At 44.4% G+C, this 15773-nt stretch overlaps 1 protein-coding gene across 1 annotated transcript in view; it reads left to right on the forward strand.

Annotated features, from left to right (window-relative positions):
- Nucleotides 1–15773, forward strand: part of FRMD4B (FERM domain containing 4B) — a 139072-nt gene that overhangs the window by 71707 nt on the left and 51592 nt on the right. Inside the window, exons 8-10 of the mRNA XM_081850049.1 lie at nucleotides 12076–12159; nucleotides 14581–14646; nucleotides 15500–15557. Coding sequence (XP_081706175.1) covers nucleotides 12076–12159; nucleotides 14581–14646; nucleotides 15500–15557 — 208 coding nt within the window. The remainder of the gene's footprint in view (nucleotides 1–12075; nucleotides 12160–14580; nucleotides 14647–15499; nucleotides 15558–15773) is intronic.

Raw genomic sequence — 15773 nt, forward strand, 5'->3', positions numbered from 1 at the left:
GAGCTAGGTACTCATAGACAGTGATGCTGGCTATATTAGGGGCACTGGGGGGCATGTTCAAGCAGCCCCTTCTCCGTGATCTTAACACAGCCAAAACAACTCCCCGTCTTTCCCAGTACAGCGGTTTCCCCCCTACCACCCAGCTGATGTTTGATCAAGGGGGACAGCAGTGGACAAAGTGGGAAGGGATCCGCAAGGCATGGCAGGCTGCTTGGAGAAGCAGCCTAGAACCACTCACATGTGCCTCAAAGAAATGCAAAAATTCCTGCTTGGTAGTAGTAAGCACTGGCGTGCACCTGATCCAACAGAGGTATGGCCTCATTAGGAAATTGTGAGCATGAAAAGTGAACTGCACACTTGTTCCTTAGCTCTCACCAGCCCAGACCAAACTGGAATTGTTCACAATATAAAAGAGCAACCCTTTTTACAAACTCTGTTTCCTGCTGCCATTCATCCTATTTTCAGCTCCATCCATTTGCCCAGGAGGCTGCACCCAGAAGTAAGAAATGCCGGGGAGATTCTTTCTGTGTGTTCGTACCCCACCCACAAAAGAACTCTGGTCATTTCCAAGTTAATTTGCAGTGAGCAGTGGAGATCTCTCTGTCTCTGCATGTTGTAGAATATGTGTAGTTGAACAGCGTGGAACATAGCTTTGAGTCCACATGCTTAGGACTATGCTGTATAAGAAGCAGGCGGTTATCAGTTTTTAAGAGTTTTATTTTCTGACAGATGATCTCAGATTCCATTTTCAGTAGTAATGTTTTTTCAGAGCTCAGACCTAGCCGTGCATGCTCCCTGGAAGTTAATTAAATTGCTGCCAGGAGGGCTTCTATTTTTTTCTTTAAATAGCTGACATGTTGGGTTTCCATTATAGCCCATAGGCTGCAAAGATAACTGTTGCCTGGTGTAGCATAACACAGACTATGTAATGAATTCTTGGTGGTTGGTGTGTGTAGGGGGGGGTATTATTTGAGGGATAAACACAGTTTGTAAGAGGAAACAGTTTATATAAATACATATGCATACCCTGCAGACTGATGTTGTAGCTTAATTGAAAGTCACGAACTTCCGCATCAAACAGAAGGAATATGTATTTTGGGTTTTTTTCCCTTTTACTTCTGGCAGCATGCTTTACAAGTTGCAGATGTGCTGTGCAAATGCTCAGTGTCTGTAGCCGCATCTCATTGCAAACTCACTGAGAGGATTGTAATGATCATGATTTATGCATGTTATTGAGGGAAAAATTGGGAAGCTGTTCAAAGAAAGCAGCTGCTGTAATCTAAAAGCAGTCAGAGCCATGCTGTGGTGAAACACCTGTTTGCCACATTTCTCATCATAAAGCTGACTCGGCTATTTTAAAAAAACAACAACAAAGCAGCACAACCTCTGGAATCATTGGCAGGCTATAAAGCCTTGGATATCTTAGTTGGAACACAAAGGAGCTACCCAGTACCATCCAGGCTCTGCTAATACAGAAATGTCCACCCTGAAAAGGAATAGCAATCTTTTATCATAGTCTGGCCAATGGCTGATGTACTGGGTGGCTGTGGGTGGGGGTGGGGTAAGAGAGGCTCCCCAGAGCTTGGAAGCCTGCATGGAAAAGCACTTGCATATGTCCTAAAGAAATGTAACAATGCCTGCTTGAAAGTAGTTAACACTAGTGTGGACCTGATCCAGCATATGTACTGCCTCCTGGAGGGTGGTGGGATGAGCTTGAAAAGTGAACTGCACACTTGTTCCCTTGCTCTCTCGCAAGCCCAGACTGGACTGGAATTGCCAAATTGTACTGAAAGTAGAGAGGGTCCTTAAGAAGTAGTCTAGGCCGCAACTCAAGATGCTGTGGCCAACCTTGATGCACACATGCTTTCCCATCCCCACAATACACGGGTAGCCAACAAGTTGCCCTCCAGATTATTTAGGACCCCAACTCCCAACATCCTGATGGGAGTTGATAGCAGGGGGAAGTCCAATGACAACTGGAGGGCACCAACTCTGCCATAATAGTTGGTGCATATTGGTTTTGTAGTAATTGCTGGGTTTTTTTATTCTGCTTATGGCACCTCCATGCTGATAGTGAAGAAACCTGAGATGAATGACAAAGAGCAGTCGCCTGTTAACTGAAATGGCAGAGAGACAGCAGGAATAGTCTCAGCTTTTATTGAACATGATCAGTTGTGGAATTCTGAAAGATCTGTAGAAACATGGCTTTGCCAAACATTTTGTTCTTGGGTGGACCCTTCACCTAGGTTCATGTGTAACCTGTGTTAGAAACAGAGATATGAAAGCTAGGAGCTAAATGGCACCTAAAACCTAGGTTATGGGCACCGCAATGGAGTGTTTATGTGTGCTTTTTTTATAACGAGTACAAAGCTGAAAATGAACGAACTGCAGCTAAAATCTTATGTTCATTTTTCATGTGGTCTAGTCCTCATCTGAAGACTGCAAAAAACAAACCATACTTCCCCTGGCCACCCTCCTAATATTCTTATGAGGGTCCCTTCTCCAGTCTTCAGAGAGTGGCTGGAAGTGGGGAGGCAGAAAAAGGTCCTCCTTTTCTTCCAGCAGTGGCAGTTTTAATCTGAAATCTTAGGCTCAGTACTGCACCCAGAGCTCAGAAGCTGCTCAAGTTAATGAAATTCCCTGTTGCAAAAGGTGCCCAGGACAATGGGAGTTTCAAACACTGTGTGTAACCTTCCTTAGCACTTCATTTACTAAGCACAGGTTTACTAAGTTCAAAGGCCTGGAAACGATGCCTTATGAGGAACGGCTAAGGGAGCTAGGCATGTTTAGCCTGGAGAAGAGGAGGTTAAGGGGTGATATGATAGCCATGTTCAAATATATAAAAGGATGTCACATAGAGGAGGGAGAAAGGTTGTTTTCTGCTGCTCCAGAGAAGCGGACACGGAGCAATGGATCCAAACTACAAGAAAGAAGATTCCACCTAAACATTAGGAAGAACTTCCTGACAGTAAGAGCTGTTCGACAGTGGAATTTGCTGCCAAGGAGTGTGGTGGAGTCTCCTTCTTTGGAGGTCTTTAAGCAGAGGCTTGACAACCATATGTCAGGAGTGCTCTGATGGTGTTTCCTGCTTGGCAGGGGGTTGGACTCGATGGCCCTTGTGGTCTCTTCCAACTCTATGATTCTATGATTCTAAGTTGGTGTGTGATTGTCTGAACCAACCCTCTTTGGTTACCTGCATGCAGTATACTCCCAACAATGGAACTGGCTTTCTGAAGTGTGTTGTTGCCAAGTGGGTGTTTCCTTGTCTGGAATCCTGAGGCATGGTAACAATAATCTCTCTGAGAGGGCAATGCCTGTTTATGGTATAGAAAGGAATACAGCATCTTGGACAAATACTTAAAGCTGTCAGGTTGATGCATGAGGTTGTAAGGACTTGGGTTCTATATGCATTATAAGGTTATCTAAAAGTCTGAGTGAAATGTATGGCACTACAAACGGTTGCATTTGCTTTGTGCTTTGTTTGTTTCTACATGGAATTTTAAGTTCCTGAGAGTTTAAAGCCACTTAATGTGCTAGACTTCAGGATTGCCACTACATTCAGGATAAATATGTGCATGTAGAGACTTTTCATTTACTCTCACAGGGAGCTAGTTTTCAATTGGGGGAAGTATTTCTTTTTCAATTTTATACCAGGCAAAATATGAATTAAATAAGCTGCCGTGCTCAGCACCCAGGATTCTTAACAGTACTGCACTTGTGGCATTGTAAAAAAAAACTTAACGGTTTTATTGTGCTTTGTTGGGTACTTCATAGGCACAGCTACTTCTAACATAGCTTTTTAAATCTAAGTGATGAGCAACGTTCCAGTATCTTTCATTAACTAATATACCAATCTCTCATTTTGTGGACCAGAGAATTGCCTAAGGATCTAAGATACATGATTTCAACTCTATTATGTACTCATTGTGTGACTCAGGGCAAATTTCTTTTCTCTTAGCCTCAGCTCCCCATATGGGAAGAGTGTGGTGACCTACCTCACGGGGTTGTTGTGTTGATAAACCTTCTAAAGCAGGGACATCCAACTCCCAAGAGACTGCGATCTACTCCCACAATAAAAAGCTGGCAGTGATCTACCCATTTGGGTAGATAACTCCATCTGCCACTTTTGTGATCGTGCGCAAATGAAGGACGGGGTAAGGGGGCGGGGCCAGATGTTCTTTTTCCACCACGAAGGAAATAGGGCCCGTGATCGACCACTAGCTGCAGGGAATCGACCAGTTGATTGCCTAAGGATCTAAGATACATGATTTCAACTCTATTATGTACTCATTGTGTGACTCAGGGCAAATTTCTTTTCTCTTAGCCTCAGCTCCCCATATGGGAAGAGGCCAGTTGGACATCCCTGTTCTAAAATATTGCTCCACTTGCAGATGTTGTTAAGTGATTTATAGGTTGGATCCAGACTTACCAATCCTTCCATTCTCAGAAGGGACTGAGAGTCTACAGAAGTTCTCGCTGAACAAAGAGGGCTCAAATTTTGCCAATTCGCTCCACCTTTCCCAACATCACCTCCAGTGCTGTCTTCCAATCCTCTGGAGCAAGTTTTCTGTGGAAAGACATAATAGGCAAAAATCACCTACCCCGTTCCTCTAGCAGAGCACCCTGTGTACAAAATTCCAATAGGTAGTCTGGATCTATCCTGATGTATTTTAGAAAGACATATCACAATGTAGTCTATGTGAAAACAGTATCTTCTTGTTGTTGGTGCTGCTTTTTTGGTGGGGTGGAATGACAACTGACTATTATTGAAATACATATAAAAGGATATATGCAGTTTGAGGTTAACAGGGTTAACCTGTGGACTGGGTTAACAGAAATAGATCTTAATTATCTGTATTAGAAGGCAATCAGTGCATCCAAGTTAATAAGCAGGTGTAAATATGCCTGTAGAACAAACAGGGAATTTCTGTGACAAAACAGTGGCCACAATCCAGCCAAAGTTAAGCGCTATCATTGATTACAATGGGTCAGAACTGAAGCACATGTTTAAGGCTTTAATCCTACATATTGCACTTGGTGGTATTTATTTCTCCATGGACTTTTATAGGGTTGTCCTGTAATTCTCCCACTGAAATCAACATATATGTTGCTTTGGCTCAATTATGTCCATTATTTTGGAAAGCAATTAGCTAACGAAGTGTGATGATGTCAGCTGCTGCAATTTTGTGCTGTCAGTGGTGTCATTTCTAAAGAATTCAAGTGAATACAGAGATTAAGTGAGACAATTCATGAGATCAGTGGGAAATACTGTATTCATTAGACTTTTACATGCTTCCATATGAGAAACAGATACAGTACTATACCTCTGAGCTATTGTTATTGAGCCTTGGGTGCCTAAATGTAACATCGTAACAGTGCCAGTAATTAATCTGCTTGGAACAGGGTTCCAGTCAGTCAGTTACTGTAGTTGAGATAACTGGGTACATTTAGGCTGTTGGGAAGAAGTTAGGGAGACATCATAGCTGTCCTTCAGAGATCTGATCGGCTTCAGGGCGAAGATGAACCAGGCTTGTTTTCTGCTGCTCCAGGAGGCAGGAATGGAACTAATAGATAGAAATGGCAAGGAAGTAGATTTTAGCTGAACAATGAAATAGGCTACCTCTGGAGGCGATCGGCTCTCCTTAGCTGGAAGCATTGAAGTGCAGGCTGGACTTCCGTCTACCTGGGATGCTGTAGTTGCAAGAGTCCTAAATTGAGCCGAGAGTTGACTAGATGGTCTCTAAGGTCTCTCTGCTTCGATTCTGTGAAAACAAAAATGGGAGGTGTTGTGTTTATATGCAGCTCCACTCTGCTATTTCTGAAGCTTTCCCCTGACTTAGGTTTACTGTGTGCCCAGGAGACATAGCACAGACAGTGATTGCGCTTTAATGCCACTTTCCCCTTGTAGTTTTGCCAGTTCCCTGTTGCTGGATGCATGCCTTTTTGTAGGCCGAGGTGTCTTTTGTTATCAAGCACATAGGACTGTGATAACAAGCTTTCAGTTTTGCTGCCGCACAAAGGAACCACGACTAATTTGGCTAATCTGACTTTTGTGCAAAGAGGAAGAACCCATGAGTGTTAGCAATAACAAGTCTGCAGCTCTTGGAAGCCTCATGGGAGACATCTTCTAGCATCATGCAGACCGTGAATAATCCCCACTCGCTCAACAATAAATCCGCAGGTAGAGAGGAACAGATCCGCTTCCTGCCTGGTGCATGGGAGAATCTGTCTGGTGCTCTAAGGTCATTCTTGCAAGTTGTAAGTGCCTGAATGAGATCATATGCCCATTGGTTATCCCCCCACCCCACCCCAAAAGCTGTAAGCTCTTTAGTTTCAATGCCCCTGTAAATATGTAAACTGTGTATCTCAATTTAACATACACACACAATTAAGAAATCTATGTGAGTAGGGACCTGGGTGCAGAAATGTATACCTTTGGACCACAGCTTCACATTTTGGGATTGGTGTATACAGTAAGCCTGCAGCTTATGTGCATTGAACTTGTGTGCATTCAGATTTACATGTCTGGCAAAAAAATTTAAAAGGGGGCAGATGTCTGGGGGAAAAGACTTGGCCAATCCTGCCCACCATTGAACCCAATGTGTTTTGACTCTATGCGATATTGGCTCTAGGTGTAACCCCCAGAACGTAACCCCCATGTAAATGACGGGCTTACTCTAAATTACTAAACACTGGTTAGACCTTTCAAGCATGGAGGCTGCATATGTTTGAACCAACAGATGGTTTCAGCCTCTAGGATGCTCCAGCACAAATCTGCTGTATAGGAAAGTGATACTGGCTTTCCCCCTTGAATTGAGTGATCTAGTGTTCCCTCCATTTCCATAGCTGGCCGTGAAGCACACTATTGCAGGTAAATGAAAGGTCACATCTGCCAATTCCGTCTGCTTATGAATTTTTGTTAACGTTAGTTTAGAAACTAGTTTAACTGAAAAGGGAGTGCTGATGTAGTCTTCGGTAATGTGTAGACGTTTGTAGAAGAATAGGTCCTCTCTGTGTCTCACTCAGCAATAAATCCTCTTAAATTCAGTGTGGGGTGTATTCCTGGGCAAACTGGATTAGGATATGGCCTAGCGGTATAGCAGTGAGTTTGGCTATCAAAGTAGCACACTTAGGCCAACACTGGCCAGTGTTAGGGACTCATCTCTCTGTGACCTGATTGGCCAGTGTTGGCGTTTTGTTTATTTAATGTGCAACTCTTTTAGAATGATAGACATATTTTAGAATGCCGTCCTCAAGTGAGTATATTCTTTATTGCATTTATGTACTGCCTTCCTCCCAATGTGTTCCAGGCAAATGGAACAAATTAGTTTCAGACCACCTTCAAGAGCTGATGACACCAGCTCCCTGGCCTAGGCGTATAGAGACCAAGATAGAAAACAAAGTGGATTTTATTTATTTCTTTTCTCCCCTGAACACCTTGCCATGTTGCCAGATGGCACAGATAATGGACTATCTTTCTGGTTGCATTCTCTCTGGGCTGGATTTTAAGTGGTAATCTGAATTGCAGATGATCATCTGAATCCAGCCTGAGCTTGAATACACTGGCAGGTGAAGCTAAGGCAACTGGGGAAAAGGAATGAGCCAAAGCTAGCATTTCAGACCCTGAAGTTCTGTTACTCATGGAAATAGAAGCACAGAATACAATTTGCAGCGCTGTGCCTGTGACATTATATTTAGACTTATTTGCAGTTGGGGAGGTAGCTTTTCCTCAGGTCACATTGACATTGTGAGGTGGTTGGGGTTTTTTGCTTTCATCTGTAACATGTCACTCCGCTCAATTAATGAATCCATTCAGTTTATTTTCTTAGGAAAGTGTGCCATGCTACTCCTTGTTCAGTGGTGCGCTTTGTATTGCACACATTGTCATCTGGGTAGTGTTGGGTTTGTGAAAGTTGAGCCTGTGTTGTGAACAAGGGTTTGAAGTTTAGTTGATCTTCAGTTCTCCTGCAGCTTAAGGAGTCTATCATTTTCAGCCCTGTCATAGGAAACCTCTGAATTACGACTTGCACCTTCATTCAGTGTGTAGGAGGCGGCTTGCCTTGTGACTTTTTTTTTTTTTTGGCCCATGGTTCTGAAATAGAAAAATAGGGCACTGTAGTTTGTCACGGGTGTGTTGTGAACGTATATTAGCCTCTTAGTGGTGAGCCACTGCGGAGGAGCTTTGAAGGAGGTGAAGAAGCTGTCATGTATACCACAGAGAACTAATGAACAGATTGCTTCAAAGTCGAGATGAGAGCAGAGATGTTTTATTTATTTAGAAGATTTTTTACCCGCCCTTCACCTAAGGTCCCAGAGCTGATTACAACAATAGAATATGCAATGTATAAAAACAGATAAAACAGCTAATGTTTGTAAGAGCAAGGAGAACCGTTTCAGCCAGAACAGAGCAGTATACATTCAGCGAAAGAGGAGGGTCCTACAAAACAAAATACCTTAAATGTCTAAGGCTATGGTATAGAACAGGGGTCTGCAACCCGCGGCTCCGGAGCCGCATGTGGCTCTTTTACACCTTTGCCGCGGCTCCGGGGCGGATACTAGCGAGGGGAGGAGGCACATTGTGCGCCCCGACACTCTCCACTGTGGCGGGCGCTGTACTGGCTGTGACGTCGCATGGGGGCAGTGCGTGCGTTAGTCACGCACTGTCCCGACGTCACCTTCCCGCCCGCCCACCCGCCCGCAACATTGTAAGGGGCATGTACGCTGGTCACTGCATTGAAAGGGGGCATGTACGCTGGTCACTGTTTTGAAGGGGAGTGAAGAACACACACACAAAAAAGGTAACTTGTTAATTTAACGTTTATTTCTATGAGGAGGAGTAATTCTGAGGGGTCAAACAAAGAAATAATAATAAAAAGTGACAAAAAAGTTATTTTTATAATGACGAGTTTTGTGGCTCCCAGGTTTTTTTTCTTCGGAAACGGGTCCAAGTGGCTCTTTTTGTCTTAAAGGTTGCAGACCCCTGGTATAGAAGAAGCGTCTCTTCAGCTTATGTCAAAAACTGTACAAGGAAGACTCTAGATACCCCTCCATGGGGTGTTCTAGCCTTGATTCAGGAACCTTTACACACAGATGCACCCATTCACACCCCCAAGATATTGCCTCCCCCCCATTTCTTGGGAGTCAGAGAAAACCTTGGGATATTGGGTGACATGACTTGACTTTGTCATTCATATACAATCGTACCTTTGTTTTCGATCAACTTAGTTCTCAAATGTTTTAGCTCCCGGATGCAGCAAACCCAGAAGCGACTGTTCCGGTTTGTGAACTATTTTTGGAAGCCGAACGTCCGACGGGGCTCCTGCAGCTTCCAATTGGCTGCAGGAGCTTTGGTTTCCAAATGTTTTGGAAGTCGAATGAACTTCCGGAACGGATTTTGTTTGACTTCCAACGTACGACTGTACAGGTAACTCGCATCTTATGTTTGTGGTCATTGCTTGCAGATGCAAAATCATGTAAAGCCAGGAACCTCCAGAACTGTCCCCACTACAAGGTGTAGGATTGCTTGCCCAGCTTTGTGGAGCAGGGGTTCTAGGACACTGCCAGAGCGCTCACATCTCCTTCCCTTTTGCCACCTTCCCAAACCTGGGCAAGCCCAGCATTGCAGCATTGCCCAGGTGGTGGTGGGAGAATATATAAATGGGCAGTGGGTTACACACACACACACACACACACACACACACACACACACACACTGTGCAAAGGTCTGATTGCATAAGTAAAATAAGTGTAAGATGCGAGTTACCTGCTCAGTTATTGTACACTGGAATACTACTAGCTGAAAGTGTCGGCACAATTCATTGAAACACTATGTTTTCGTGAGATGGTACGAGGAAATGTGAAAGTTATTTCCATGTTATAGCCATGGTGGGCCATTAACAAATGCAAAAGGCGTTGCAGTCTTCATGCAATGAACACGCGCATGCGAACAGCTTATAAGAATTGTTCCCAGTTTTCTTTTCTTTTGGGAGTAACTCTCTGAAAGAGGTTTGCTCAAATAACACTCAAGCGTTTGACATATAATGATATTTGAGGTCAGGAAGAAACTTTCCCACCACCTCAGATTGGCTGCAGCCCTTAGGAGAATCTCCTCGCAGATCGACTTTCTTGTCATCAATAGCTATTTGCCCTGCAGGCGCTGGACTACAATGGGCCTGCTCTGTGGTGGGTGGAGACCTAGATTCTGGTGAGAACTGGCAGCTGAAATAGAATCCTTTTATTTCCTATAGGAACACTTGTGTTAAAGGACCACAGTTGAATTGGAGTGCTTGTGTTATCCACACATGCAGACATATTCTCACTCCGTGTGTGTTTTTCAGTTAACAGAAAGTGTTAAAATAATGGCTTGGATCCTGTGAGGGCAGTTTTTGCTTATTTCTTATTCCCTTTGTTCCATGAAAATGTGCTCCAGAGGGATCAGGGAACAGCATGGGGGGTGGTGTGGGGCGTTGCAGGACAAAGGGGGAGGCCTCCTCTCTCCTTCTACCAGCAAGAGCCTTTCCTGAACTGCAGAAGGGCAACTGACAATTTATCCCAGTGTTGTCGTGTGTGTGTGTGTGTGTGTGTGTGTGTGTGTGTGTGTGTGTAAACATAAGCAGATAGAGCTTAAATCTGATTTTTTTAAAAAAATATTCCAGTTCTGGAAGAGGTGATTCTTGCTGTCAGAAAGGAGATATTTCTCTTGACAGGAGGCTCTTTCCAGAAATATTTGGATGCCAATGCTGCGATAATACTATCACTGCGGTGGGGTACCTTTTTCAGCCTTCATTCCCATGGGCAGCTTCCTTGTGTGTTTGCGTAAGTGGTGGATGGGGCCAGAGCCAACGTTGGGTGAAGCAGCAGATGTGAGACTTACCTTTGTACAGTAGACTACATGCTAGCCAGGCAGAAACCAGAGGTCTCTATGCACACACGCGCACACACACGCCCCTCCATCCTCTGCCCAGGCAACCAAAATGTCTTCTTGCAGTTCAGGGAGGCATTCCAGGCAGACAGAAGCACACAAGGAGGGCGCTCACAGCAGGGCAGTTGAGTGGTATGTCCTGGGGACAGTCAGTCCCGAGGAGCAGATAGAGAGGACTGGAGGGGTGCATTTGGCCCTTAGGCCTGGGGTTCCCCACCCCTGGGCTACCACACTGTTAGGAAATCCTTCCCTGTTTTTGGACAGGTGCACATCCAGAGAGATTCTGCAACAGAGGGTTGGGAGGGAGTCACACTTTTCTCCTGTGCTGAATTATTTAAAGATTCTGTGAGTTCAGTTTAGAACAAGGCACCTTGTATAAGAAGTCATGCGTCAGCTTATTCCATTGGGAAAAACGAGGCACGTGTTAGTGACTCAGGAAGCCCAATGAATTACTGGTACAGAAAAGTCATGTTGGTGCTTGCTGATCTCTGCTAAAAGCATGCAGAAATCCTGCAGAAACTGGTTGGCCTAATTAAGCAGATAAACAGAAAGTATTGCCCACTTTTCTTTTCTGCCAGCAACCACACATGCTTTTTTGTCATCTTAAAATGATTAAATGGATATCTGCCCAAACCCTACATCTTGGGGCCAAGTTACAATTTCCTTTTAACTTTCTCTCTCCTATTTCTCCCCCCTCTCTAAGAACTAGAATAGTGAGAATGCCTTAGCTGATTATTATTATTTAGACAAAAAGTGGAATCAGATTTGCTTTAGGAATCTTAAGAGATGTGTCCATGTTAGAGAACGCGGGGGTTTGTTTTATCGACTGGTTGAACCAGAAGGTATCGTTTCAGCAAAGAATATTCAGTGGCTGATGAGTATCACCGCTTCTTTTTCTTCGGCAGCCAAATTTCCTCAGTTGCACTGTGTCCCTAATCAGAAAAGTAATGCAAGTCCACTTCTTTTGTTCAGAGTTGTCATGCAAGAAGGCCTATAGGGTTACGTTGCTATGACAGCTGGACTACACTATGAATGAACCTGCTTCCGAGTGGCTAAAACTCAGCCCCCTTTTCCTAGAACCAACTGGGCAAGTCTTACTGATTCCAAAATAGTTAACACTCTTCCATTCTTTTGTTTTCCCGTGCACTTCCAAGTGATGAGAATGCAAGGAAAGATCTAAAGAACTTGCCTGCCTTTCCTACCAAGACGCTACAGGAACACCCATCGCTCGCCTTTTGGTAAGACACATTTATTTTTTGTTTCACTTGCCTTTCATGCTTTTACCCTCCCCTTTTTCTCTAAGCAGAATTGGAAGGGTCGGAGAGTCACAATGTCTCTTCCATGAATAGGAAGGGCTCTTTCCATACTTGTGGTCCATGAAGTAAGGATGAGGAGATTTTTGACAAGTTTCACTTCCCATGCTTCCCAGCACCACCTTGTTCTGGAGGGTTCTCCAGCCCTCCTAAACAGCTTTTCAATGGACAAAGGAGGCTGCAGGGAGGAGGAGAGGAGGAGGAACTGGGCAGAAATCACCTCCCCTGTTTCACTCACAGGGATTCAAGATCCAAGCCATAGTTTCTCTTCTTCCCCTGCCTCCAACTCCCCATATTATCCTCACAACAGGCCAGCAAAGTAAATTAGGTCTGGCTGTGCCTTGCCCCCAAGGCCATCCAAGGACTTCCACCTCTGAGCAGGGGTTTAATCCAAGGTCCTCCTGGCCCATCGAACACTTTATCTGACGCCCTAAATAACACACATATTTTCATGAGGCTGTCGAAATTTCCTCCCAGCTACTATTTGTTTGAAAAGCTGTTGAACAAATAGTATAGATGTATTTAATACAGACACTGCGCAAGTTCTGTAGGTCGATAAGTCTATCTGAATCCAGGGCCAGGATTTAAAGATTAGTTCAAATGTTTAAGGAAAACATAGGAATGTTTTAAAGGAGTTGACTTTCATAAGATGATCTCTCTCCAAAGTAAACTCGGGGCTGTAATCCTGGGACTAAAAAAAAAATGCTATTATGTCCCCTGCTCAGTCTTCTCTAGGCTAAACATACCCAATTCCTTCAACCTTTCCTCATAGGACTTGGTTTTCCATACTCTGACCATCTTCGTTGCCCTCCTCTGAACCTGTTCCAGCCTCTCTTCATCCTTCTTAAAGTGTGGCACCCAGAACTGGGCCCAGTATTCCAGATGAGGTCTACCTAGTGCAGACTAAAGTGTAACTATTACTTCCCATGAGAGTTACGTGGCCATCTTTGTTGTTGCCGCTTCATAGTCCATTGCTGTCATGCTGATAACTCACCTTCATAAACTCAAGCCGCACTATGAAATCTGTGGTTAGCAGAGAGGGCAAGTCATTGATCGTTTACAACAGCTTATTCCTTTTGGGCTGCAGTTATGCACACAGGTAGGTGTTGCAAGCTCAGTAAGTTTTAAGCAGTGTATGTAGGGTAGCAGCCTTTGTGGGCCCCATGGTGTTGCTATCTTTTTCTCTAGCAGGGCTCCTGTGTCTTAACAATATCAGTGTCCTGCAGAAATTCAACAGATCTAGCTATTCCAGTCATTGCTGGCCCATGTAAGCCAGGATTATCCTTGTTAAATACCTGCATTTTATGCAACTATGAAAGGTCCTGGTAAAGCCTGTAGCAGACTGTAAGACATTCTAGCTTGAATCCAGAGTTCCTGTGAGCTGAGCTCTGCTCACAGGATGCTCCTGCTAGAGGAAGAGGTGAGAAGGTGATTTTCACCCAGTCCTTCTTCCTGCTGCAGCACTGCAGGCCACTTCCCACACTATTTCCAGAGGGTCTCTCAACCCTTTAGAGTATCTTTTCAAGGGATTATGGGGGCAGGCAGGGGTGGAGGGGGAATTGCCTCTTCCTCTAGCAGGAGCATCCTGTGATCAGAGTTGAGCTTACAGGAACTCTGGATCCAAGCCCAAATGTCTTAAAAGCTGCTACTGCACTCCTTCCTCCACTCAGCAGGACTCTTCTGCCTTTAACAGCAGTCAAATTCACTGAGCAGCTACATTATGAATGGCTGCACAATGATTATATTACCTTCATTATCAGAGGTGATATGCTTCAATACCAGTTGCTGGGGAGTGCTATTACACTCATCTCTTGCTTATGGGCTTCCCAGAGGCCTCTAATTGTAAGAACAGGATCCTGGACTAGATGGGTCTTTGGCTTGATCTGGCAGGGAACCACTTAACAACTTCTGTAATTTCCTCCAAAGATAATGTATTGGTATAGGCAGTTTTCTGACATAGGCACACTTTAGTCTGCAAGTTCTCATCATGGTGATAAGTGATGCGGTAGGGAACCTAACATAACTCCACCTGCTTTTTGCTAAATTTCAGCTTTGCTGTGCTTGCAACTCGTTCAATGCTTGTGTCTTAGTAATGGGACATTCTACAATAGTGTGCACGATATAGCAGGGTTAATTACAAATTAGAGCCCATCCTGCTATATCAAGGAACAAACACATCGTTCCATTCTGTGTGGTTCAGTTCCTGAATGTGCACACCTCACCGGAGAGGTTCTTAGCGGAGTGTTGTATGTTTGTGTGTGGAGTGGCTTTCTGAGTGCCGTCAAACATTATTATTTGGTATAAAATACTTCTGCCGCCTCCTTAACCATTTTGCTTGTTCCACAGTGAGGACAGAGTCATTGAACATTATGTAAAAAATAAGGGGCTGACCAGAGGACAAGCGATTGTTCAGTAAGTGTTTCACTTGGACATTTGTGGGGTGAGGTGGAGTGCAGAAGGAGCTTCACCAGTGGTCTGATAGGTTGACATGGTTCTCGGTTAGTCACTGGTAGGCACTGATGGTCAGCGATTACATGCTGAAAAATGACTTGCCCACCTGTAGGTCGCAAAGGCATGGACAGCAGATCTTTGGACCAATTCCCCAATTCCCCTTCCACACTGTCTTTTCTCCTGAAGACTCCACAGTGCCTTTCATAGCCAGGAGCCTACTTAAGAACTGACCCAACAGCTGAAGCTGTGCAAACAACTGAACATTCCATGAATAGGCACTGGCTTGGTCAGATCTCATTTCCTGGTCATATCTCCCTGAGGTTATGTGTACTTGACTATTCAAATGTCTATCATATAGTCTGGTCAGCTACATTTACCATGGAAGTGTACTCAGAAGAACATAAAACACACCTTAGAACTAAGCTTGGAAAATAGTGCAGACCTGTATTGTTAGAGAGCCCAGCCACAATAATTGGAGCCAAGTTTTTAATGGAGTTCAGCTGTTAAGCTGGCAAGTAGAACAGGGGCTGAGCACCTGTGCCAAATTGCACAGCACAACTTTTGGTGGTGTTTTTTAATGGGAGACCATGCTAATTCCATTCTGCTGAGCTCTTTTGACATTTTTTTGACCATGCAGTTTGTTTCTGTGCTTGAACGCATTTGTAAACATACTTCAAACATAGCTGTTGACTGATCTGTTCTAAAAAAAACCCTCTGCCGCAGCTTAAAGAGGAATTAAAAAATCAGAGAATATGTGCTTAAAGAGAACTTCACAGAAGAGCCGGCCCATTTACTTATAAATCTGTCTGCACAGGTACATGAAAGTGGTTGAAGCTCTGCCTACATACGGAGTCCATTACTACGGAGTAAAGGTTAGTGACTGCTGCAAGAGAACCTAAGTGTCTTGGGGCGGAATTCAGCATTGCGCTGTGTGGTACAAAGTCTGCTTGTACAGTGGGACTTCCCCCCCTTCTCCCCCCTGCTTGCCCCCTAAACCTGTTCTAGGGGTTTCTTCAACCCTCCAGAGCATATTTAGGGGGTGCTTGCGGGGGAGGAGGGGGGAGCCCTGTTGCATGAGTGGACTTCGT

Source organism: Podarcis erhardii, assembly GCF_964252035.2.
Source record: "Podarcis erhardii genome assembly, chromosome: 2".
Classification (NCBI taxonomy): domain Eukaryota; kingdom Metazoa; phylum Chordata; class Lepidosauria; order Squamata; family Lacertidae; genus Podarcis; species Podarcis erhardii.